Here is a 25,831-nt window from a genome sequence, read left to right as displayed (position 1 = left end):
CCAGGCGTCAGCGTGGGTGCATCAACGCCTAAGGGCGCTTTAGCCACAAAACACCAATAGACATTATATATCAATGTGCAATAAACATTACACTACTTCTGTGAAGACACGTTTCACTTTCGTGTTCTATACCGATTCCTATATAAGAGGGATCAACCACATTTTTTTATACTCTGAGCATGTCTTCGTGATTAACGTTTTACTTCTTCCTACCGCGTAGGTGGGAAGCACCGCTTAGATTAAGAAAGTTTGGCGTTTCTTCGAAAAATGCTATAGAAGTTGAACGCGCTTGACAGGCACCTAATGAAAGATGCATTTTCTGTCACTTTTTCAGTGAAACAATTCTTTATTCATTTTTCTTGTCGGCATACATGAATTGGAACACAAACCAAGCTCTGAAGCGTGAGCATAGCTTTTGCGTCAAACACCGCAGCGCTACTCAAGCAGCACCACTTCACTACACGTATACATAAGCACATGAAAGTTTAAAGAAAGTAAGGTTAGCCTTGATTTGCCTTGAGAGAGGCGTATGCAGGTGGAGACAGATGAGACTTGAAATACTGCGTGACGTTCTTACTTAATGAAGAACAAGAAAAAAAAAAGCGTAACAGCAGACAAATTTGTCCAGACATTTTGATCTGCGACTGCTGCGCGTAACGCAAGAAGAGCTCACTTTTATCGATAATCTTGAAACAAAGTTGAGAGCGACGTTAACATCCCAACCAGCCGGTCTAAACCATTTCGTAAGAAAAGTTACTGAACATTTATGCGCTATACCGCGCGTAATTGGCGGAAAACTGAGTTGTTCATCTAGACCATGTAGCGAAAAAGGGATATATCTCAGTTCTTTCTATGAGTATAACTTATGTTATACATCATGAGAACCGACCTCTGTTTCAAATTATTAACTTGAACACAGCTTTCGAATTTTTATTGTATGTTCATATTCTCATAATAGTGGCCAGAAAGTTTAGTTTTATCCTGCATAAAGAAGGTCACAAATCAGTTGTGCTCTTGGTAAAACAGAAAGAAAAAAAAATCAGGAAAGCGAGTTTGGACCTATTACACAGGTTGCACCTGATAAAGGGTGTGCAGCACTCTTTTGCTTGCCACGTATAAGGTTGTTGCAAATAATCTGCTTTGGAGTACGGCTATTGAATTTAAGGTCCCATCTTGCGTAATCGTTTCCACTGAATGCCCGCGGTCCGACTCAAACAACGCCTCTGACGCCACTAAAGCGCGTTTCAAATGAACACAAAGATGACGGCAACGCCAGCTCGACCATGGCAGCTTCAGCTATATCAGAACGTCAGCCCTGATTTCGGAGGTACCTGAACACGATGCAACACGACTTTCACTGCCTGAATCGCAGCTCTTCGCTTTACACCCCAGCTTTGGACTCTGCTGAGTATGAACGCTGCACGAAACTATAGCGCTCCAAGCATCAGTTTCTCCTGGAGAGAATGATGTCACGTTGAGCGGGTAGGAAGAATAGCGACGAGCCGATGCTTTTCATGTCCACACGTGAGGAATTGTTGACGGCGCTACAGCTGACTCTCTGCATGAATCGGACGAGGATGTAGAATATGTCCACGTGCGCAAGTTTCTCTCCTGGACAAGACCTTGCACCTAGGCCGAAACTTAGCAGCGGCCCGGCGTCCTGACGCAGTCTTCTAGTGGCGGGGTCCAGAAAGCGATCAGGTCGGAACTTTTCTGGTTCGTCCCAGAGGCGTGGGTCGTGGTTCACTCTGTAGACGTTGAACAACACGCCCGTGTCTTTGGGTATGGCTACCATGCCTGCGAAAATTGAGGAACCTGCGCTTGACCACAGCACGTTGGCAACCTCATTTTAGTTTCGTTTGAGAATTTCGCGGCTCATACTTCATAAGCTCGACGTCCTACCTTGTTACCAATGGTTCGCAACTGACAGACCGTTATAACACAATCCTTACAAAAGACTAATGTGGTTGATGTGTAAATGAGGTTTAAAGTCTGTGGGTTAGTTAGGACTTCTGTAGTAAATTACGTGTGGAAGTGCTTCGAAGCGTTAAAAGAGTGTTTTACGAACAACGCCGAATTTATAGCCCAATGTCCTGAGAGAACTATAATTGCCAGAAAAACCAAGTTTAATGGAAATAGGGGAAGTAATGGTAAGTGCATGCGCAGTTAAATTTGGCCACTTGAATGATATTGTAACGCCTTGGTTGAGGCGAAAGGCGTTATACATAGGCGAAAGGCGAAATATATTTTACAATATATTTTGTAAAAAAAATTCTTTGAGCAAGTGCTGGAAAGCGTTATAAGGTCATAACCAGGGATTTACCGCCGGTGTACCGCGATAATTCTTTTTCAAACCGCGTTCATATTGGTAAAAATGTCGGGCATGCTAATTGTAGTGTGTGGCGAAACTTCACCATTCCTTGCTGAATTATGAGCTTTGCAAGGAATAAGTTAAACCTCGTTTTCTCCCCATTTCCAAGCGTTATACAAGGTTCGTAGTAGGTTTCCATTTTATTCTCGGTGAACTAAAAGAGTCTCTTTGTGTAGATTCTGTGAAAACAGAGGGTAGGTTATGGTTGTTCTGAAGACAAAGCTCAAATTGTGTGTTTATACAACCTCTGCTGTAAATTACTAATTCAAGCGTTCTAGAGCTTTCTAAGTGCGTTTTAAGGATGCAGTATGATTTGCCTACTGTACAGGAAGAACATAACAGCTACCGGTATTAAATATGATGAAAATGGGTGGAAAAACATGGTCAAGTGCATGGGAAGTTAAATGGGGTTGGGTGAAGTATGATCTTTGCTAAAACTTCCTTAAGTGCTTGAAAGCGTTATATACAGACAAGGTTTCAAACAGGCGATTCAGATGCGGGCAGCGTTTTAAAGTGTGAGATTCATTTGTAGACAACTGCAATTCTTAATTAACTGCTCAAAAGAAAAGCTTAATTCGCTGGAACTTGGGCTGTGATTCTGCAAGATTGTGCAAGTATGCTGTCTTATTTCTTTTTGTATCTGCTATGGTTAACTTCTGTATACTTCTTACTTAACGTCAAAGCTGTAGTTCGAACAATAAGGCTTGTTGCTGGGCTGCATACTTAATTGCGTCTACAGATTAAGGGCACGACACAGAGGGGACAACAGGGAGTCATTTTCTTTGTGTCCTGTGTTATACCTGGACTAATATACATCAGTTATACAATGTTACCGCGTCGCACAGAAAAAAAGATAGCTTAGAAGTCACTAACTATGCGGATTATCTTCGGCTCAAAATCTAACTTGAACGACTTTAGTCATTAGAGCCTCCTCTTCACTGCTGACCTTCTCAGTCCTCAATCTAGAGCATTGTTTGGCATTCTTCCTTGATTGTTCACTGACGCCTCTAAAAGCTCCAAATAAATATAACGACACTGAAATTTCAGTATACGAGTTTGTATTTGAACTTTTCTTCCATTAAAACGCTGCCATCACGACCGCAAACCGAGTCCGAGCCATCGAGTTCAACAGAGGACGGTAGCAGACAATGACCCATTGGTGAAGATCACTTCATAGGATAGTTTGCAGTGCGAATATGACCTGCGATTTTTTCTTCTGTTTCTTGTTAACGCAATCTTTTTGATCAAGTTAACGTCACATCCGTGTTTGCTTACCGACTGTTGTATCAGTATTCGTCTTGTGGGGCATTCCGATTGGTGTAAAAGGATGACACCGAAACGTCTCCAGCATGCATGCCGTTGTGAAAGGCAGTTTTTCTCGGTCTTCGTACACAGGTGAATTGGTTCCTAGACATATACGGGAAAAGAAATTCGAGTTGGGCAAGGTCAGCTTCCGGTCAAAGAGTGTTGGCAACAGCATGTCTGCGGTATTGCAGAACGCTTTAAAATAACGAGTCTCTTGTGTCAGAAGTGCGGGGAGGCTGAAGGAGTAGTCAGTCGTAGTTAGGTTAATATTTTTTCTTCTAAGAAATATTAATTAAGGAATTAAGGAATAATAACGGCGAATAAAATAAAAAGGCCTTCTGTCCTTATTTTCCTTATGTTACAGCGAAGCTGTGTATGGCTAGGGTTCGATGCATTTTTCGTGTCCGTAGACTGATACGCGTGTGCAAAAACCTCAGCTACCGATTTGATGCAAAATCGCTTCATTCTGTGCAAAAGCTTATACGTCTCATCACTCTGATATGTAGTCTCAGTAGATTAGTTATCAATAGGCACCATTTTAAAAATCAGTATACTCTCAGGTAGATAGTAAGGGTTTCTCAAAGATTTGTCGCTGTGCGACCCTCGTGGGCCATGTGCAGGCTCGCAACGCCCTCTCTTTGTAGTCGTTCCAAGCGCTTCCGTGTCTAGTTTCCTTCCGCTCTCCCGGCATGGCGCTCCCGTCGCGCGAGTCCAGTTTCTTCCGGCTCCCCGAGGTGGCCGTAGTCTTCCACGCGAATATATGCCGCCGATCAAGACCGCCGATCAAAATAAAAGTGTGTGTGCATGTGCCTTTCTTCGGGATGACCGCCGTCACCGCTCAATTAAGAGAAATAAAATTTGCTCATACCCTTTATCTAAATTCGGTGTCACCTCTATGTCGTGTATTAAACTGCTTCGCTGGTAATCCACCTTCACAGCAGTGAAATGGCGCGGGATTTTTAAAAATCTGAATTGCATTAACTTCGACATTCATCGTGAGAAGGATTCTGCCGCCAAATTTTGGTTTCAATAGACAAATATTGAGCCACATGGCATCTCGAAAGCAGCGAGGTTAAATCTAAACAAAAGAGTTTTACACCTGGCGTATAAAGGCCGCCTGCGCCATTTAAATGTTGTCGCTGAGAGAAACTACTCCACAGATTAGCATTAAGCTAATTGTCCTTAAAAATGTCATTAATGCGTACTTACCGATGCTATCTTCTATTTCCATCTGAATTCTCTTCTGAATCTCGGGGTGCTTAGCGAGTCTGAGAAACAACCACTGAAGCGCTGACGCCGAAGTGTCGGTGGCGCCTATGAAAGAACACGTGGTTTTTTGTGCTCACGAAAGTAATTAGATAATAGCATTTCAGCAAAACGTTGAAGATTATGCATGGTAGGCGAAGATGTAAATTACGAGGAGATATTCGAGTATATATAAAAAAAGAAACAAGCGATTACTCTGTTTACACCATCACGTTCACACCTCTGCTGGTTAAGAACTGAAGCAAGCCCCCGATGGCGTCTAAAGTAGATTATGAATTCCACCGGGGATCCTGCGTTTGTTTGACTGGCAGCGGCCGCCTGTCAAGCCGGTGCTGAACAAACAGTTGGCGAATAAGCTTTAACTTGTTCGTGGAATTCGGGGACACTGCATGCATGGACCTCAGTTTCAAGGAGCTGGTAGAAATTGTACAAAGTTACAGTGTGGAGGTCCCGCTAATAAATAAAGCTCGCAGGCTGTCGGACAGAATGTGAGGAGCGATCACACAAAAACGTCGCATACAATGCGAGCTGCTCACCTCCAAACAAGTTCATGACAACCTGCACCATGTTTTCTTTGGTAAGATATTCGGCGTCACTTTCCCTCTCTCGGATGGCCTCCTCCCGAGCGGCAATCAGGCCATGCACGATGTTGTCCTTGCTGCCTGATGGAAGAGAAGCGATTTCCACTCATGCGCGACTGCGTAATGAACCTTTGTAAGTTGGCTGCTACGCAAAGTCTAGCAGAAAACTGTTGTACAGAGACAGCATTCATATCTCGAGCGGTGAGCATTCTGAAGAAAAACACGCTTCGGCTGTCAATGTGCCTCGCTTGGCTACTTTGTGTTTTCCGCTTGTTGCTGTTGCAGCTTGCCACCAGGCCCGTGTCCTACAGAGTGAGGTTGTACCTCGTTCTTGTTTCTTTTCGAGTACCCTGCTGTATGCAAGTGGGGGCACATACTCCTTCAATGATTTTTAATGCGATCATCATTCTTTGCGAACTTCACGCGCACTTTTAGGGGACTCTCTTCCTGCCTATACCTTCTGTCTCTCTGTCTGTCTGTCTGTATGGGTCTCTAACAGTGTTCCCGCCAACTTTGGTCACTTGGTATAGTTCATGGTTTAATGAGTACAGCATCGGGCTGCTCTGCGGAGGGAAGAGGGTTCGAAACCAACCGACGGACCAACTCTACTAATTAACAAAACTTCACTAATTACGTTTTTAGCCAATTGCCTTATGACAGATATTGCAATTTACAAATTCTAGCCGGGGAGTTGGCAAGGCGATTCCACTTGGAACGAATTGGCAGGATGACACCAGTTTCGAGATATTAATTCCCAAACTTCGCGGATTCCAGTTGCTTTTGTGCTTAAATGCATAAAACGACGTTTCGTTAAGAAAGTAAGTGGAACGAAAGTGCATTTTTACCCCAAGTTAGACGGCGCATACCTCCTAAATGGCGTCATCCTAACGATTCTTTTCAAGTGTGTATGCCTTGCACTCTCATCCGCTAGAATTTGTAAATGAAATATGTGCCTTAAGGTAATCAGAAACTTAATTAGTAATTGTTTGTTAATTAATCAATTATGTATTTCAATTTTATGTGCAAGTAATGTCCGCCTCTTCGAGTAGACCGGCTCGTGAACTAGAATTGTGCTATCTGCCACAGGCAATAAAAAAAAAAAAGAGTGTTCGCGGTAACACTGTAAATATACTGAGACAATATATATTCACAAGGCGCCACGCGCGGATTTCGTGGTGACGCCGCTAGATGGCGAAGCGTGTTCAGTTGGAAGCGTGAGAGAGAAACTGGGCTGTACACACGTCCTCATACATGTCGCGTTTCGGTGGTGGTAATATGGTGCGTCGCTACGTTGATTCAGTGCTAATCGCATTAACGCCGACATTCGTCGTGAGATGGGTTCTGCCGGAATGTTTTTGTCTTTACTCCTAACATCATGTAGTGTTGCTGAATATACTGTATTGAATTGAAAGTGGTCTACAAGTCGTCTACGATTTGTGCTCCACTCGTACGAAATGTGGAAGGGGTTAATTCGCGCAGTCCACTTTGCTTTCCCTTGTTGACTTTGATTACAGATGCAGAAGTTGGTCTGTAAACAGCAGTGTTCTGTAGCTGAGGAGTTTTGCAGGGTAGCCAGCTTATGGAACTGTGAAAAATGTTATTTGCTGAAAGACTGCGCTAAAATGTGTATAAACCCCAGCGTTTTACATGTGCACAAACGCACGCATGCGTTGAGCATTATTTTAATTTTACAAGGGAGAAAGAAGTTTAGCAAGCAGTCAAGTAGCAGCCGAGAGATGCCTTTATCGTCAGCAAGGCTCTTATGAACAAAAATGTATTTCATTGTGGCTTTGTTTCACAAAGTGTCGAACCCTATGTATGCGAAAGCTATATGGTATGGCAGAACACGTGCGCAAATGCTGTGACGTGCAAGCAGGTGTCTACAGCGGCGTCGCAGGAAGCAGGAGAAAGCTGTTGCGCTACGCCGTTATAGTCGGAATGGAAGGCGCAGTGGAACGTCTCGGTCACATGAGGCCGCTTGTCTCGGTTTGACGTTCCTGCCCCTGCTGAAACGTTCTGTATGCAGTCCGAACATTCTATGCTGGAATCATGTGAAAGTAAATCAAAATGAATTTTTAGACAATGGTAAAAGAACATGAAAAAATGCAAAAAAAATTATTGAGTTGAATCGGAGAACTTCCCCTGTCCACGCGGGACCGGCTGCCAAAGACAAAAAAGAGTGTATGCTAATAAGGAAATACATTTGTTGGAACTGTTATGCATTCGACGAAATACGAAGTTGGTGTAAGCTACATATGACTACGGCTGTTTAATGATTACTGACACTCTCATATTAGCCGGGATAACAAAGCAGTTATTCGCGTGACAGTGATATAGGGAAAACGTGACGACTTAACATACCTGCGTAGTACGACTCTTCGGCCTTAGCGAACAGCCGGTGAACAATCTCTCGGTACTCAGTGTACAGGGCCTCGATCTTTCTCTCTCTCTGGCGGTACAGGAGTCCCAGAACGGGCGCCATGTCGCTCGGCAGGCCGTTTGGAGAAACTGCGTAGTACTCGTGGTCTATCTCTTCCAGGCGAAGAATGTCCCTTTCTTCTCCGCTCAGGCTGCACGATACGATCACTTTCTTTGGTCTCCAGGAACAGTAGATGTGATTCAGCAGTAAGCTACTTGCGTTTCTAGAGCAGGGCACGTGATGACTACATGAACGCATTCAGATGGCGCTAACTTTCAACAGCGGTCTTATTTTTAGAATATTGGGAGGACTTATCTGTCATCTTCTCAGCAGATAACGGAATTCAGGGGCGCGTCACTCAAGAACTGTCTATCTTACACTACGCTAGTTACCCAAGAGGGAGCATCGACTTGTCCGTATCGCAACCGCAATCGAGTAACCTTAGCAAAATTTAACTTTAGACTTGTAGGCTATTGATAGATTTCTCTCTCCACAGCTACATTTGTTGCGCGTACACGTGATAATAAAAAAAAATCCCTTATTGTATTATACCCTCTACTCAAAACGCCTCAGATTGGGCATCGCCAGGTTGTTCACGCTTTTTCCGTTAGAAATGAGATTTCAGATTTACTAAAGCACGGATATGAAGTTCAATCAGGTTGACAGGCTTCAGATTTCGAGGTAACTTACAGCAGTGACAAAATCATCGCTACGTAACCTCAGAAGGAAGACGACAAAGAATAAAAAGCTGGAAAAATATGCGAAAAAAGCAACATCATGTGCAGGTATTTCATATCTGCGCAGGGTCTAATCAATAAAAATGACCCACCGTGGTGGTGGCTATGACGTTTATTTTCTGAGCACGCGCCGTGGTGGCCGAAATCTGAACAGAACTGCCTTAGGCTCACTCACAAATTATATGTTTTGCTTAAGGCTTACTCGGCCCCAGACTCGCCAAAATTTTACTAAGCTTGGCTCACTCGGACTTAGACTCACCAGAATTTTATTCAGCCAGGCTCACTCATGCCAAAACGCTTCAATATTGGACTCAGGCTGGATCACCGTCGGACTTAGACTCACCGAAATTCCACTCAGCCGGGCTCACTCCAACTCACTCACCGGAATAAGGCTCAGGCAGGTCCACTTGGCCTGGCTCTCACTCGCTCAGGCTTTCTCGCGAATTGGAACTCATCAAAGATTACAGGTCCCTTAATACGAGATTAATATATAACACACGTGGAGAGATGATAAATGCGAAAACGTTTATGAAAAAGTACGCACAATTGTCTTAAACATACATGAGAGATCCTTATTTCATGCGCATTACAAGGTCTTATAAGAAACGAATAAGGATGAAGCGCTGATCTTGGCAGTGCTAGAAATATTTAGCTTAAGCATAAACTGTGCTTTATGGATCTTTAACGAATATGAAAATTCTCATTTGTGTGTTGTGCATGTGTGCTACGCGTGGGAGAGGCGCGCGCGTGTGTTTTTAGCAGCTCAGGATAGAACTCGATCATTTCTTTCTGGCACTGCGCGGTATGAAGGCCTACCTCGTAAACAAAAGGGGTACACTGCTAAAATTGTGCACACAGAAAACTTCACTTACGGAATCCCACTTCTTAACTAGGATTCGCGATATCGCCGCTGATATTCTGGCTCGGTGTCCTACTTTTTGAGTTGCTGGACATCGCGCTAGGCGCTAAGAATTTAGTAAGGCCTGCGTGGTCGACAGAATCAACAATAGCTTTGTCTATCGTACCATAAGTGCAGATACGCAGTTCCAGCAGTGACAGTGCTGACGTCTATATTTGCTGTCAGTCGCACTGAACGCGAGCTCCAAACACTGAGAAAGGAAAATGACTAAAAAAGAAGCTTCACGTGACCGTCTTGATGCCTTGTCATAAAAATATAAAGAAATGGCTTATGGGAAACAGGGCTTTCACCGCGTGATGCGCAAGCGGCAATTTCTAGGCGCAGAGCGCGCGGAGTGTACAGGAGAAAGTAGACAGGAGAGCGCGCAGCGAGGGTCTATTGTGACGAGGGTGCCACTAACAGCTACCGCGTACCAATGTCTTGACAAGGTCAGGCAACCGTGGAGGCCCTGCAGGGCCTACTCCCCAAAAGTCATCGAGCAGGTAGGCCCCGGAGAGAAGGTATGAGAAGGCCCCGGAGAGCAATGCTGTACCCATAGCGGCAAAAAGTATACCTCTATTACCTTGCGCCGTAGATTGATGCTCCTGTAAGCTTGTAAAGCATGGAGAAAAATAACTTCTTCGAGTCAACAATTTGTGGCTCCAATGTCAAGGTGTCTACGTAGGCGTCGACGATGTCGGTGCACAGTCGTTCCAAGGCTCCTGTGACAGCGTATTTCCTGGGATTTGTTACAAAACTGCAAGTCACAACCACTTCACTACGTTTCATGCGCGATGAAAGACAAGCTGCAATTCATCCGGTGTTTTCAGTAGCGTCACAAAACGAAACAATGTTTTTTTTGTAATTTAGCAGATGTCGTATCAGTATGTTACAGCGATGAGTAGTAGGGTCATTTGAAGCGCTTTGTATGAGAGCAGCAGGAAACACGAGGTTGAAGAATGAGAGAAGGTGTGTGTGTGTGTGGGGGGGGGGGGTGAGGGGGAGGGGCTGCTAAAGTAGGGCGAGGCGGATGCCTTAGCGTCAATGCGTTGTCAGACTTCTGTGTCTGCTGCTGAAACAGCCACACTGCGCACAGGGGAGGTTAAATAACGTAAATAAGGCTATCGCATTTTGACACCGCTTCGTCCTGCCCGCGATGTTAGTGCGTAGCAAGCAACGACCATGTTTCCTGAGCTGCTTCTACTCCATCGAAGCATTTATCCGCACCATCACACGCAGCGTAATCAGGACACTCATTAGGCTGTCCTGTTTATGCGTCATCATTCGCCGTTATTACCTTCATGGTGTAAAGAACAGCGCTAAAAACACGGACAGAAGGAAGAACACAGGACGAACGCTGACTGCCAACGGTTGCTTTATTGTGCGTGGACAAATAAATATATAGCTTGAAATGGAAGGGAGAAAGGGAGCCAAAAAAAAGAGACAAAAAAAACGAAAAAAAAAAGGGGAGGGGGATGTCTCCCTTTGCCCCTTCCATTTCAAGGTATATATTTGTGCACGCGCAATAAAACAACCGTTGGCAGTCAGCGTTCGTCCTGTGTACTTCCTTCTGTCCGTGTTTTTAGCGCTGTCCTTTGCAACATGAATGCATACTAACGAGCTCGCCTTCAGACCCTTTCAAGTTATTACCTTGCCTCTTTGAAAACTATGTTCTCATGGTATGCCACTTATATAGATCCTTAAAAATTAGATGTTTACGTTTAACTTACTTGCAATAATTACATAATCATTTATTGCTTTTTCAGACACGTGTGGAAATAGCGGGCAAATGTTAGATGGAAATGTGCCGAACTTTTCTTACCGCACAGCCAGGGATGCCACTTTTCGAAGTGCCTTCCAGTAGGGCGTGTAATCCTCGAACATAATATCGTGATTTCCTTGGTTCTGTATGTCACCTGAAATAGTAAGCAAAAGGCTAGCTAAGAAAAAAAAAAACTCAGAGCCCTTCTACCCTGTGAAGAGGGAAGTCCAGCGAAGCTGGCACTCTGGTGGGATTTGCTATGTTGGGGTTTAGCTATATTGGGGATTTGCTATGTTGAATTTGGCTACAAAATGGTAAACCGAGTTTTCACTACGTACTCGGGAAAGAGGCTTCGGTGCCGGCTCCGAGTAGCACAATGGGGTATTTTTTAACACTTACACGATGGCTATACAATGCAATGCCCGGCTCTGAAAGAACTGGCTCGGCGTCCACGGGCGACGGCGTTCCTAGCGCGTTCCTCACGCTTTTCTACGACGTTCCCAGACAAGAGTCCTTGACCAAAGCTCCGTGTAGACAACCGATGCCAACGCGAACTCCTCTCACACCCCACTCCTCCGTTCACCTACATTTAACGCGATGGCGTTTAGGGCCCCGTGTCGCAGAAAATCCGGCGTCGGCAACCGGCGTGTGATCGCAGGTGCCGGAGAAAATCATCCAACCACATCGACCGCGCAGGCCCTCCACGTGGTGCAAGATTTTGGTGAACAAAAATTGAATTTCTCACAGAGAAATCCGTCAGAAAAATGGTAAAGTGCGACTTTACCATTCGGCCTCGGATTTGCCGTCGTATTGTTTACCAATCGGCGTCGGATTGTAATTTGAATGTACGAGAAAACCTAATTCTGCTACGAGGAAACTCAAACACAAACCCCTTTTCCAGCATGTCTACCAGACCTGCGCGCGTCGAGGCAATAGCGAACAATTATTAAAATAATAAAAAAAGGTGCTAGGGCCTTCACATTTTAATATAAGACCCCTTATATTGACTTTAGAAAAACGTCTTTCCAGCAATGTATTTCAGTTAAAAAGTGAAGCCGACTTTAAGGGGATCGGTGTAAGCTTGGTCTTTGTAAGCTGGCTTTTCCACGTTCAGTTATGCAGTGAATGAAGTCTACTTGCCGTATGCGAACGATGCGATGCGAACGGGTCCCGATAACGCTATCGCGTTCTACTCTTAAAGGCGAAGCTTAAGCGTCCTCCAAGTTTTTTTGTTTTTTATTTTATCTCCTGGCTCAGCGTGCCACGGAGAGACGCTAACGACGTCACTAACGGCGCTGCCAATTACGCGAGCGCTTGGGTGCCACGTAGAGAATGACGTAACTGACGGCGCAGCCAATGGAGACGTTTATCGAAGCTTGGGACGAACGGTTTTTCGTTTCGCCTAGCCATATACCGCTTTCGCTGTAAAAAAAAGTAACTGAACAGACTGTTCATTGCGTTCAATATTGCATATGTCATGGCAGAAGGAGAGAACATGGCGAACTTTCGAAATTTGATTTGACGATCAGTAGAAACGTACGCCATAAAGCTCAAGATGCCAATTAGTTATACGCATTGAATTCGCCATTTGAGTACCGCAAGTTGTACAAAGTGCACAAGCTAGAAGCGCGGAATATTTATATGTGTCGTGTGCGATTGAAAAAAGGAAATATCCTTGAGTTGGGAGGTGAAGGATAAAAAGTAATGGAAAGGAAAGCAGGCTGTGCGTTGACGACATTTCCGATAGCAACTAAGGCAGCGTATACTCACGCATTCTCAAGGGAGTTCGTCCTGCGAACACGTGCTTCTGCTTGACGAACGCTTCCCGAATGACATCGTAGCTGTTGAGGATCACCATCGGATTGTGCGAAACCCACAGAGTAAATATGTCGCCGTAGGTCTTGGACCACTCGATCGCCTGGCTGTGCAAATTTTCGGCCTTCCGCAGAGCTGCAAGAAACGGGAAACGAGATGCGCACTGAGAAACGGGATTTTTCATGGCGAAAAAGAGACTCACCGAGCAGGTTCCCAAATACGGGGACAGGGAACGGTCCTCTTGGGTACTTGGACACTCTATCGTAGAAATGGCTTACGAGGCACGTGAAGGCGAAGACCAGTGCAATGGCGATCCAGCGCCAGTCCCGCAAGGTGGAGACGAATGCCGCGAGGGGGTCGTCCATGGTCTTCCCGCTTGCAGCTGGTCGGGAATCATATTACTATGCGTATGTGTACGACGACATGCACTGCCTGCTCTGACCTACGAAATAATACTGAACAAATGTTATCACTCTCCGAACCAGCGTGTTGCACAAGAGCCCGCACAATTTGCCAATCTGCAATGCTGCGCGATGGCCTGTGCGTTCAGCTCCCAACGGGACGTTGCCGGAGGGCACCAGGATCAGTCTCCGCTTTCCTTTTTGTTTTGTTTACCTTCGCCATGCGGTGGCGGTGAAGCTGAGAACGATAAGTAAGCGATGATGAAAATGTCTCAACGCAAATGAGAAACTTACGCAGCAGACCAAGCTTTTAGCTTTTAGCTGTTGTCGCAGTAAAATGTGTCGAAGCTCGGTGGTCACAATGGGCTGCCTCATATCTTGGTGGATTGCACGGGGCGAGATTCTGGTAAAGGCGCCATACAGGGAATATCCCTACGCATGCCTAACACCGAGATACTATAATTCACGCTTCTGGAGAGGTCGGATGCCTTTAGACCTTCCACAGCTTCAGGGGCCAACTGTTTGATAGCTCACGGTAAGAACATCAGCAATTTTCTCAGCTACGGTTATTCTAAACCTTCAATGCCAAAAGAAATGACAGGGTCAGTTCCTCTCTCTTACAGACACATACATTTGATTAAAGGGATGGAAAGTAGCGAAGAATAACAGATGCTATGACAAACACCGTATAGGGGAGCTATGGATTAATTTTGACCGCTAGTTCTTTGACACGCATCCAATGCACTGCACTCGAGTGTCTTCGCATTCCGCTTCCATAGAAACCGTCACCCCTGCCGGGAATCGAACACGGGACCATCTGCTCAGCAGCAGAACGTTATAGCCACGGAGCTACCTTGCGGGTGGCAGGAGTCGGAAAGCTTTATTTATTTTTTTTGTGACATTTTCCTGTGTGTGTGTGTGAAAAAAAAAGGCTGTGGCTAAACTGAATTTATTTATAGCCAGCTTACCTCGAAACCTCCAGGAAATCATTGAGTGGCGACAGTTTAGAAAATCACTCACAGGTATGATGCGTTCGACGAAACTGACAACTAGTAGCTTACTATAGTCACAGAAGCACACAAGGAAATGTACACATTGTTCAACACTTGCAAATACACTTCGCTTTTGTTCATCCGAAGCCGAAATTATACCGAAGTAAATCGTTCCAGCCTCGTTCATAGCCATGATGTAGCTTAGGGGGCGTTAAATCCTAGTAAGAGTATGCCTTACTTACGTTGTTGCGGGCCCCGCGGACAGCAGGGAGGTTTGGTAGCAGGCGCTCACTTTTCCGGCAGACCGAAGATAATCCCTAACTTTCGCGGAGCCGCTTGCCGTGTTGCGGAGCTAGCAGAGGCAGCGCGATCTCTCACCACTGGATCATCACTGCAGTGGTAGTTATTGGCTCTCTCCGCCTCCCGATGAATCCTGCATCCATTGATATGCACCAGACAGGCCTGGCGTGCCGCGTCACCCCTGCACTGCTGTCGGAAAACAGCGAATTGACCTTGAGGCATGCTCGCCTGTCTCCGTATGAGGTTTGCAAAGCTGATCCCTATGCTTAGAAAGCAACCCCCCGGTATGTGAGGGGGATGCCTGTGTTTTTATCTCGTTCGACACGGAGGCCCCCGCCCTTGAACGTGTGTCACAGCTGCTTAACGCATATTGAGAGCGGCGTTGCACCACCGGCAAGACCGTATTACTCAACTTCCAGCTGTATTTTACCTCCAGGTCAGAAGAGCACGAACGAAAATACTCGTGTGCTTAAGTTTAGGCGCATGCTTGTGAACCTCGGTTTGTCTGTACAATTCCGGTCGGTGATTTTCGTCTAATTGAAATTTCTAGACCAGTTGTAGCGTTGCTCACTTCTACCACTCTGTCAGGTGTTGCGCACACAGCGCGAGTGTGCCATACTGCTTAACAAACGTTTTATTTTGGTTGCGAACCGAGTGTTATATCTTGCCTTGCTTTTGATACTTCCCGGTGACACTGAGTTCAATCCTGGTCCTTTTGATAAAGCTGAAGTGAATTTCTTTAAAAAATTTGATTCTCCAGTTTTGTGCGCCAGAACCACGATCTGAATAGGAGGCACGCTTTAGTGAAGCACACTGGATTACATTTGATCACCTCGGGTTCTTTACCATGCACCAAATGGACGGTACATGAGCGGTCTTGCACCCCACCTCCATCGGAATAGGGCCGCCGAGGCCGGAATTGAACCTGAGATCTTGAGCTAAGCAACGCAAAATTTACTTCTTGAGAAGCTTACAAGAGACTATTGGCTAAGATAGATAACATTGATACCAGTATTACTAATCATGGTGCTATGATGGCCGAAATGAATAACAAGCTTGGCACACCCAGAGCGAGATAGGCGATGTTATGAAACTACTACGTGGACAGGGAACAGAGTAATTAAGGATCTAATGGAACAAGTAAAAGTTATCGAAAAGAAAGACGTAGACCTCGAGAACAGAAACCACAGAATAAACCTCGTTCTTTTTATGGGATACGTGATAATGACAGCTCAGAAAAGTGGAAACAGTTCGAAGTCTTTGTTAAAAGTATCTGCACTACTAACTTGGGAAGTCAACTGAAGTTAGCGCAAAGCGCATATCGCACTGGTAGTTTTAAAGAATAAAATATAAGGCCGGGTATTGCAAACTGTTAATCTGATAAAGAAAAGAAGGCCATTTTAAAGAACGTGCGAAAAGTGCAAGGGTTCGCAGTACAGCCTAGAAGAGGACTATTCCTCTCAGACTCGGGCTGGACACAAGCGACTTTGGGAATATGGGAGATTAAACAAGGCAGACAAAAAAAAAACAGGTTAAATTTAAAGTTCACAAACTAAATAATGATGGCATGACACTTATATAGCATGATGATAAGGAAGAAGTTGTTTCCTTCTCTAAATCATAAAACAATAAGGTTATCGAATGTGTTCGTAGTGTTGTAGTGGTAAATTTCCGAAGTATAACAAATAAGGCAGATCAATTTCCTGGATTGGTTGAGCCTTTGTAGGCTGATTTAGTGTTTGGATCTGAATCGTGGCTAAACACGTCCATTGCTGATAACGAGGTATTTCCCATCAACTATGGCTCTTACCGCAACGACCGGCCAAGTCCACGCCGTGGTGTGTTTTTGTTAGTTTAATCACCCTTTCGTATACTCGCTGCTGAACATCGGTCATGACATACGCAGCTTCAAGTCGGTTTGTTCTAGAGTTATACTGACTAACCATTGTTCCTTTGTTATTGGGGCTTTTTATCGACTACCGAGCGCAAAGTGACACTAAAGGCAAATACTAAGCCAACGTGGACTGTTAAAGTACCATTCCAGAAACCTCGCAGCGCTTGTTTCGTGCCGAGAAATGACTTAGTTTACGAGAAAATTTGCCTCTGAAGGGTTGTTCCGCATACCTTTAGCGCCATTCAAATCTCCCGCCTCTGAGAGGGGAGTTGTGACGATGCATGGCCATCATCTTCCTTTGCTGGTGTCAGTGAGTAAAACAGCCCCTGACAGACGGCGCTATGGTTTTCTGCGCAAAACGCTAACACGCGGCCACGCAGAAACCGAGCCAAAGCATAACGTTGGATTTGCCGCTGCAGCTACTCTTGGTCATGTGGCGTGGACCGTTCGGGAATACGGTGGCATAAAAGGGTCTGGCATTCTCAGTTTTTGTGAACTTCGCGAGCCAGAAATGCCAGCGAAGCACTACGCGATAACGAAACTACAGTGAAACGCGAAAGTGCGGCGGCGCAGAGTGGAGAAAACGAAACCTTTCGACCGCCCGCGTCGTTGTCAAGGGCAACGTCCATGAGTTCTTTTCTTTCTTCTAAATATCAATCACAACTGTACAGCCGCATTTTATTTTCGGTTTTATAATACAATACAATGATCTCTTAATTACGAGTGGTTGAGCACTAGCGACAGAAATATAACGAGGAGTGCCTTCGTGATCGGGCTAGTACTCGAATGTCCCGGGGGAGTCTCTAATCGTGTCCTGCATTTACCTCAATTTCTAGATTACGAAAGCTTCATTCGCGGTACTACTGACGCCTTAGAGATTCTCGAGCGCTAATCTATCGCTTTAGCTTGACTTCATATTTGCCTTTAGTGTCCCTTTGAGTAAAAGCCAAAGAAACGCTCATTTCTGTACGCTTGATTCTTCACATTGTTTCGCGTATTTTCACGCGTAAGAAAGAAAAAAGCCGTCGAAGGCATGTGTCCTTGCCCGCTACACATGTGCAGTCACGATACGTGGGTGTGGGCTCAGCGCGTTTCAAAATAACTCTTTCCGCTGTGGCGAAATTTGCTCGTCCTTGCGGAGTTTCCTCACTTTTTTTTTATTTGTCGTCTATGAAGTGGAACCGTGAGACTGCTTTATGAAGATACGAATTTCAAAGGAGTTGGTAGGTGTTGCATTCCTGTCTATAGCGGCTACATTGGGACACCGTCCTCCCATTAATCTTTTCTAGCTTCACGATGCTCTGTTCATTAGTTTAAGGGACGTAATTATTCAAGAATACTTATTCACGCGCACGTTCCTGGTCTTTGGCGTACATTTTCCTTGTTGTAGTACAAAGTGAAACCATTAATAAGCCGCATTTTGTTATATTCGTGCGTTTCTGCTAACGCGATATTGATATTTAGCTAGTCAATATGTTTCCACGAAAATATTATGAGTGCCATGTATTTAAAGGAACATGCGCCTAAATAATTCAAAAACGGTAGAAGCCAGCCACTTATCACACTTCTTACGTGCCAGTGAATAAACATCACGGTATCGATGAACTTAAGCACATACAAATGTATCCTCTACGTATCATGGACCTCCACTTACCTTATGCGAATCAAATTTCTGAGGGCGAACTAAACGTCTGTCTCTGTCTACAACCCATTATTATTTGCTGGAAATAATAATTAGCAGTTTATTGCGACAATGCTAGCAGTCCGTTGCCGCAACAAAAGACAATAATATTTATACTGCACTATTTAAAAAAATATTGTATCCCTGTCCTTTGAATCACGTGTTATTTAAAAATGATACGGTTCGTAATACATATTCGCTAAAACAAGGAGTGCGCGAATATTCCAAATTTCGGATACGAATGCAATAGTCATTGCTATTCAATTCGGATTCTTCTCGGGAATTATTTATTCGAAATTTTCGAATATTACAATCTGTTCAAATGCTGCAAGAGGCGAAAAAGTTGTTGCTGTCTACAGGGGGGAAGGACCGACGCAAATGGTGACTGTTCCATTAGTAAAATGAGCATGCGCGCCTCAAGTTTGTTTCGATATAAGCAAGGAAATTTATTAGTTGATCACGCTTGTATTTTTTTTAAATGTTAGACGCTGCTGCCGTATTACACTTACCTCTTTAAATAAACACAACTCCATCCACTACGTGCACGAGGTGACTTGGCGATTTCTTTTTTTAGTACTGGGGACATATCCTGGGACGATCACTTTCGGCGATATTATCGCCTCAGCTATCAGGCGCGCGCTGATTGGCTGGCTGAGCAAAACCGGATGAGCTGATTGGCTGGTTGAGCACTACGTCACGCGAAGGTGATAGTATCGCTGAAAGTGCTCGTCCGAGAATACGTGCTTTGTTGTATCACTATTTCAGCATATATGAACATCCTGTAAAAAGAGGGATTCTGTGCTATAAGAACACGGACAACACAAGTATAAGTGGACAGAATGCGCGTGTCCTGCCAACTTATACTTCTGTTGTCCGTGTTTTTATACCGCAGTATCTCCCTTTTTACAAGATGAACATCCACCAACTATCCAAACTTGCCACTCTACTGCAATATATGAACAACCTTCCAATAATTTTTCAGAGATCCGGTTGTTGGCAGCATTACATGCTTCGAATGAAGTGAAGCATTCTTCTTGCTTTGCCCAACGGGCTCATCTTTCGCTTCCCTCTGGCTCCCGCTCTGTCCTTGTTCAATGTTCTGTGCTTTTCATCGGATGGAGTCTCTCAGCAGACGTCGGGCTGAGGCGACCGTTACACCAGCCAACACTTGTACCTTGGGTCGACAATATCGACAATCTTGAGCATCTGAAGGGCTCAGCTCCGTCGTCTGCGGCGGATACCCGCCATCTACTTTGGACGTGCCCTGGGCCAAAGACAGTGCGCGAAAGTGTAACTTTGGGGCGTGAAGTTTAGAAGTGACCAACATGAAGGCTAACAACGCTGGCTTATGGACGATACATTTTATAGGTCGCTTTTGATCGCAGTCTCTGCACGAAATAGGCTTCCATGCTTATATATAATTCCATTACGACATAATTCTATATGGCAACCCAGCCAAAAAAAAAAAGTAGAATCAATAAACAAGAAACTACGCAACCTTATGTTTCATTTTGTTAAGTAATTGAAAACATGCGGCCTCCGAATTGATATTTGAAAGTCGACTTTATTTAAGATATGCTTTCGGTATTGATGAAAATTTCGCTTTTTGATTACTCCAGGTAAGACCGAAAAAAATAAATAAATACCATAAATGTTACGCTGAACTCATCAGGGAAATTTCGTTTAAAAAGGAACGTCACTATTTCACACGGGAAAAGAGACCGAATTTTGTTCGCTTTAGTTGATTTGCTTTACTTTGTTAACTGACGAAAGTGTACTTTGCGAGAGGAGTGCAATCTACAACACCAGAAATATTTAACGTGACTCTGAGTTTGGCAAGGCCCTGTGTAGCCAACGAGACTCTGGAGAACTCGGGTACCAACAGTCAGCAGCGCCTTTGTAAATTCTGTGCTTGAAAATTCTAGTATTCGTGGCTCTTCACCGCGACTCTTAGTTTTATATGGTGACAATTGAAGGCTGGTTTTTGGAGTTACGTGTGCAGCTTTTGACGTTATGGTCCTGTGGCCAGTTTCTATACTCTGCCCGTGGCAAACTTTTTTACTTCTTCCTACCGCGTAGCCTTGAAGCGCATTCTAGCATAATAATTTTTTTTAATAAACAAAGCGTTTCCTCGAGAAATGATAGATGTTGAGAGCTCTTGAAAGACTTGTAACAAGACATATATTTGATGTCAGTTTTTCATCGAAACAATTTTTTATTCATTTTCTTGCCCGAGTACATGAATTGAAAAACGAAACAAGCCTGAGCGCCGCTTTTGCGTCGAACATCGCATGGCTACTCAAGCAGCACCACTTCATTTACATATATACATAAGCACACGAAAGTTTAAAGAACAGGAAGGTGAGGCGTGATTTGCGATCAGAGGTGCGTGCAGGTGGAAACAGAGGAGAATTAAAAACTGCGTGCTATTCTTAATCACTAAACAAATCATAGTATCGCACACGAATTTGTCCAGACGTTTTGGTGTACGAATGCTGTGCGTAACACAAGAACAACAAACTTCTGTCGATAATTTTGAAACAAAGTTGAGAACAAACTTGTATTCTATGAAGCATGTACGAGTAGTACGAGTAGTGTAAGTATGTATGAGTAGTTGTATGAAGCATGTTACAACTAGCCCAACAAGTTTTGTTGAGAACAACGTTAATACCAACTCGCCAGTCTAAACCATTGCATATAGGAGAAGAGACTGAACTCTATGCGCTATCGCGCGTGATAAACTTAAATCCTTGAGTTGTTCCTATCGACCAGTCGGCGAAACATGGCTGATATCTTTTAGCGTTTTATAACAATATAACCTAAAATCAAGAAGGGGGCCGACAGATGAAACGGCATACTGGGGTATAGAAATTACATAAACAGGGATAAAATGCCTCAGAAAGGCTGGCCTACGTTTCGATAGGCAGACCTATCTTTGTCAAAGGACCGCTGGAAGCCTGCTGCTAAAAAGCGCGAATTATTTCTTTAATTGTTGCTCGGAAAGCTTGGGATTGGCGTTTTCCTTCAACCTGGTCTCGCCGAACGAAACGGCGACGAAGAAAGGGTAGAGAAACGGCTAGCGGTATGTTGCCGATGGTCCTAAAGTTGACGAGCGAAGCACAATGGGATAATTTAGGCAGGCGCGTGGCTCATGACACTGTCTGATTATACGCGGCACGTGGAGGGGCGATTAGAGCCGGCTGGCACTCGGTAAGCGTAGTGGGTGCATGACGACGCCATTAGCATCCAATAGTACACAAAGATGACCACAAGAAGAGTGAATATCGGTGCTTCGTCACGTACAGCTCGTGCGGTCGTCCTGACAGCAAAAGCTAAGAGGTCCGTGACTGCCGCTGGCTCCCAGTGTTGTACGGAACGGCGTTCCTGGAACTAGTTCCTTTTCGGAGGAACTGAGGAGCGCCACCGTTCCATTAGGGGAGGTGGAACTGTAACGGTAACTCGTTACGTTTACGAAGAACGGCAGAGGGAACGGCGTTCCTTCTGTAAACGTTCCACGGCATCGAACAGACGCACGCACGTACGCAGCACATCATGCAGGGCGGATGGGCGACCGCGTGAGGCGCAAAGAACTACCGCTTGCCGGTCACTGGTCTATGGTGCATTTTTTTTCGTGAGTTCTCCGCTATATTTTTTATGACTAGGCTTCAAGATTGTCACGTGACGCTCCCTCCTGTAGACCATAAACATAAAGACTGAGTTGGCTGCGGTGACCAAACCAGCCAGCGCAGATGTTTTCACCTCGTCCGCGCCCGAAGATTTCTTCTCGTTCGGGCACCAAACCCTTCCAGCCGAGGAACAGGATGAGCTGTCGCGGTACCTGTTGGTACCAGTTAACTACCCGCTGTCACAGATGAAGAACTTCGAGGGACTGAACCAACTTTTTCTCAAGTAGAGCACGGCAGTACCCTCAAGCGCTTCGGTGGAACGGCTCTTCAACATTGCCAACATTGCCAACATTGCCAACATTGCCAACACTAACATCGAGATGCAACTCTTGCTGAGTTCAAACAAGGGACTTTACTAAGTTGCGAATGTGTATAGTGGACATTTTTGTTCCACTTATACTGCAATATTGAATAAGCATTCATTAAACGCCTATGTATTGTTCCTTTCGATGCGGTTTCTTGTGCAAGAAATTTAATTATTATCATGCATGTGAGTAACTTTCTATTTGCAGATCTGAAGCGCAGTATCCTGATTGCACATTTGAAGACCGAAGTGGAAGTTGCCATATGTGTTGCACTTGTAATAGAGGAGCACCAAAGTAGCAGTTAGACATGCCTGGACTATGTGCGGTGCTCCCTGAACAATTTCGTCTAGGAGCATTTCATTGGATTCTTTTTACCCCCAGATAATCTGCTGTCGGCGATGTTGAAATTCATATAATACACGTAGTTCGATGTGATTTTTAAATTGCTCACTTTATTTTGCCTCAGGATTATCCGACACTATATTTTAATTAAAAAATCTAATGTAACTTTATTGTAACGATACGTTCCAATGTTCGAAGTGTAACTGGAACGCGTTCCTTTCGCATTAAAACAACTTGTAACGGGAACTTGTCTCATTATTGGGAAGGAACGAGGAACGAGCTTTCGTTCCTGTTTTTGAGGAGCGTGTACAACACACTGCTGGCTCCTGATGTGCGTGTGCCAGACGTGTCATCGGCACAGAACGCGTGAACGCAGTACCCATTATTCACCGCGTGCACCTTTTCCATTGTAACCGTTTTTGCAACGCGTTTCGGAGACCGTTGCCAATTGACCATAATAAACCTTCCCTGAGCAACCATTTACTCAACAGGGGTACGCGAGTCTAACGTGTCGTGTTGACAGCTTTCATTGACCTATGGCCCGCAGCTATTACACTATCAGTTTTTCCAAAAGGTATACAAGAGCGCGGAGGGGGTAACAGCATAGGGCAATCGCTTTAGTCTGCAGGTGCTGCCTGTTGATTATCATTTTATTGTCCCCATTGTGTTGGGCGCTGTGGCTTGGCGCGGTAGTACGATTTCTATGCATTTGTGACCCCCCCCCCCCCCCCCCCCCCCCCCCTCCTTTGGTGCGTTGTTTTTTTGTAAGTTGTTTTTAGGGAGAGGACAAAACACCGCAAAACGTTAGCAAAGGGTTAGCACTGTGCTGTCTGCGGCAGGCAATTTTCAATCTTTTGGTGCATCAAAAAAAAAAGAAAAAAGAGAGAAACCTCTTTATACGTGCTACAAGTGTTGTACTACTCGAGGTTCACGATACATGCGCTACATCGTGTTTTCGATAAGTTCATTTAGAGCTCTCGGTGCCAAGCAATTCGGTGCGATAATATCTTTATCTTAAACGTGGTGGTGTGGACCGCCTACTTTTTGTCAGGCAGCCAGTCTGCCGATCACTTTTATCCTCAAATTTGAGAATCCGTTTTCGAATAAGCTCTTGGATCTTCGTCTTACTCACTATCTTTTCGACCTTGTTGTGACGTCAGCCTTCGTGTTCGTACAAGATGCTTCTTAGGGTTTTCCTAGAGGTTGTTAAGACATTTATTGCTTTATAAGTCTATTTCAGAACGGCGGACATTTTCAACATTTCTCGAAAAACACTGTACGCCGCCGTAGTAGATGCGCTGTTACGCGAAACCCATTAACGCGTTTCATGTTTGAGTTGTGGAGCTACCACGCAACGTTCGCGCTTGACAATAGGTAAATACTGGAAGTAGGCATTTACGCATTATTATGCTGCCCAATATACAAGATGGATGCTCACGGCATCAATGAGTCGATGGATTGGCATGCAAACAGCGAGGATGGAAGAGATTGTGCCAAGGATAGCAGCATGAGCTCATGTGCTCCTGTTGTATTTACATGTTTACGGTGACGTCCGCCATCTTGTGTAAATGAAATGTGATGTGTGGAGAAGGCATCAAAGTTTTTTTAAACACCACTAATAATAAAGTAATAAGGGCGTTTAAAGAGAGGAGGCGCCCCTTTGTGAACAGTTGTTAACATTAATGCCAGACGATGTTTTCTGAAATTCTGGCCGAATCGCCGGAACCGGCTGCGAAGGATTAGAAATCAGAACGCTCCGCTTGTGTGGCGGATGCTACTACGTTTCGCAACTCTTTTTCAATTAATGGGTTCTTCTTTAATGGAGCAACCACTGCTAGGGAAAGGTCACATTTAGAGCTCCCAAGGTGGTTCCAGTATGTGACGGGTTCCATGTATAGTCCGGATGCATTTAGTCCCTTCTCGTAAATACAATGTTTTGCTGAGCAGGGTGTGAAAACAAGCTCGAGCCGTTTCCGTTCAAGTCTACATCCGAGATCCCGTCAGGGATGCTGCAACTGAGCCTTTGCATGAGTCGAACGAGAATGTAGAACATGTCCATGTGAGCGAGCTTCTCCCCTGGGCAGATGCGGGCGCCCATGCCGAAGGCGATCAGTGGACCGGCGTCCGTGCGCACTTTCCCCGTCACGGGATTAAGGAAGCGCTCGGGCCGGAACTCTTCGGGCTTTTCCCAGTTCGTGGGGTCGTGATGTACCCCGTAGATGTTGTACATGAGGGCCGTGTCCTTGGGTATGGCCCACTTTCCTGCGGAGAACGAGCGTGCTTTGTTAAATGCGTGGCCATCTGCGGTTTCATGTCTCACGAAAGTGTGCTCAAGGTGTGTGCGTATTCATCATCTTCCTGGGGTTTTACGTGCCAAAACCAGTTCTGATTAGGAGGCACGCCGTAGTATGGGGCTTGATTCATAACAGTATTTTGCTCACCATTGCTATTTTCCATTGGCCGGTGGCTTTTGCTGCTAATATGTCCAGCATCAGGATTTGTAAACATAGCCTCTTACGAACCATTCTAGCATCAGAGTTCTTTGTGAATACGAGCCCTGATAATTAGGCTACAGGGTTGTTTTCGCGTGTCTTCCTCCTAATTTGTGTCCTCCGGTTTTCACGGGCAACTATCGCTGGTTCCTCACGCCTTAACACGGGAGGCGCATCGCCTCTAGATTCAGCTGTTTGGCTTATACGGGCGAGCTACACTAGATGGTCCGACCGCATGTGTGGCGGCGGCCGGCTTTCACGCGGATTGCGTTCTCCACAGTGGGGAGGGGAGAGGGTGGCTGGGAATGAGCGTAAGCACAAGAAAGGACCACATGCGCTCGTAAGCGCTTTTGAATAGAGGCGGTGATGCTGGACGATGAAAAAGAGACCAACTTTTGCGCCAACGATCTTTCTGCCATTGATATGCTTTGACCATCTGATTCACGTGATGGCGCCTAAAGGGTATGCGTTCATGGTGCCGCAAAGCAAGAGGGGTTCACTGCTCTGACAATGGATGTTGATGGGTTCAGTACTTCTCCCTGTTTTACCTATTTTTCCTCCCTAACACACTTTCGCTCTCCCCC

General features: G+C 45.1%; 2 protein-coding genes across 10 annotated transcripts in view; both read right to left on the bottom strand.

Moving 5' to 3' along the window:
- Nucleotides 1-25,831, bottom strand: part of LOC119442675 (steroid 17-alpha-hydroxylase/17,20 lyase-like) — a 103,978-nt gene that overhangs the window by 60,972 nt on the left and 17,175 nt on the right. The gene's annotated exons all lie outside the window — the stretch shown is intronic.
- On the bottom strand, nucleotides 169-15,812 carry LOC119442673 (cytochrome P450 1A1). Of its 2 annotated transcripts, XM_037707637.2 has the most exons (10): nucleotides 14,790-15,810; nucleotides 13,357-13,536; nucleotides 13,110-13,289; nucleotides 11,400-11,493; nucleotides 10,161-10,316; nucleotides 7,885-8,093; nucleotides 5,479-5,604; nucleotides 4,886-4,990; nucleotides 3,647-3,778; nucleotides 169-1,797 (listed from the first exon to the last, which is right to left on the bottom strand). In XM_037707637.2, the coding sequence occupies exons 2-10, from the start codon at nucleotides 13,517-13,519 to the stop codon at nucleotides 1,445-1,447; spliced, it is 1,518 nt and encodes a 505-aa protein (XP_037563565.1). In that variant the 5' UTR covers nucleotides 13,520-13,536; nucleotides 14,790-15,810; the 3' UTR covers nucleotides 169-1,444. The 2 variants fall into 2 exon arrangements, with proteins under 2 accessions (XP_037563565.1, XP_049518250.1); XM_049662293.1 differs by lacking the exon at nucleotides 4,886-4,990 and having other exon boundaries at nucleotides 14,790-15,812.

The sequence above is a fragment of the Dermacentor silvarum genome, chromosome 2 (genome assembly GCF_013339745.2).
Source record: "Dermacentor silvarum isolate Dsil-2018 chromosome 2, BIME_Dsil_1.4, whole genome shotgun sequence".
NCBI lineage: Eukaryota > Metazoa > Arthropoda > Arachnida > Ixodida > Ixodidae > Dermacentor > Dermacentor silvarum.
This window is presented reverse-complemented; position numbering and strand designations above follow the sequence as displayed.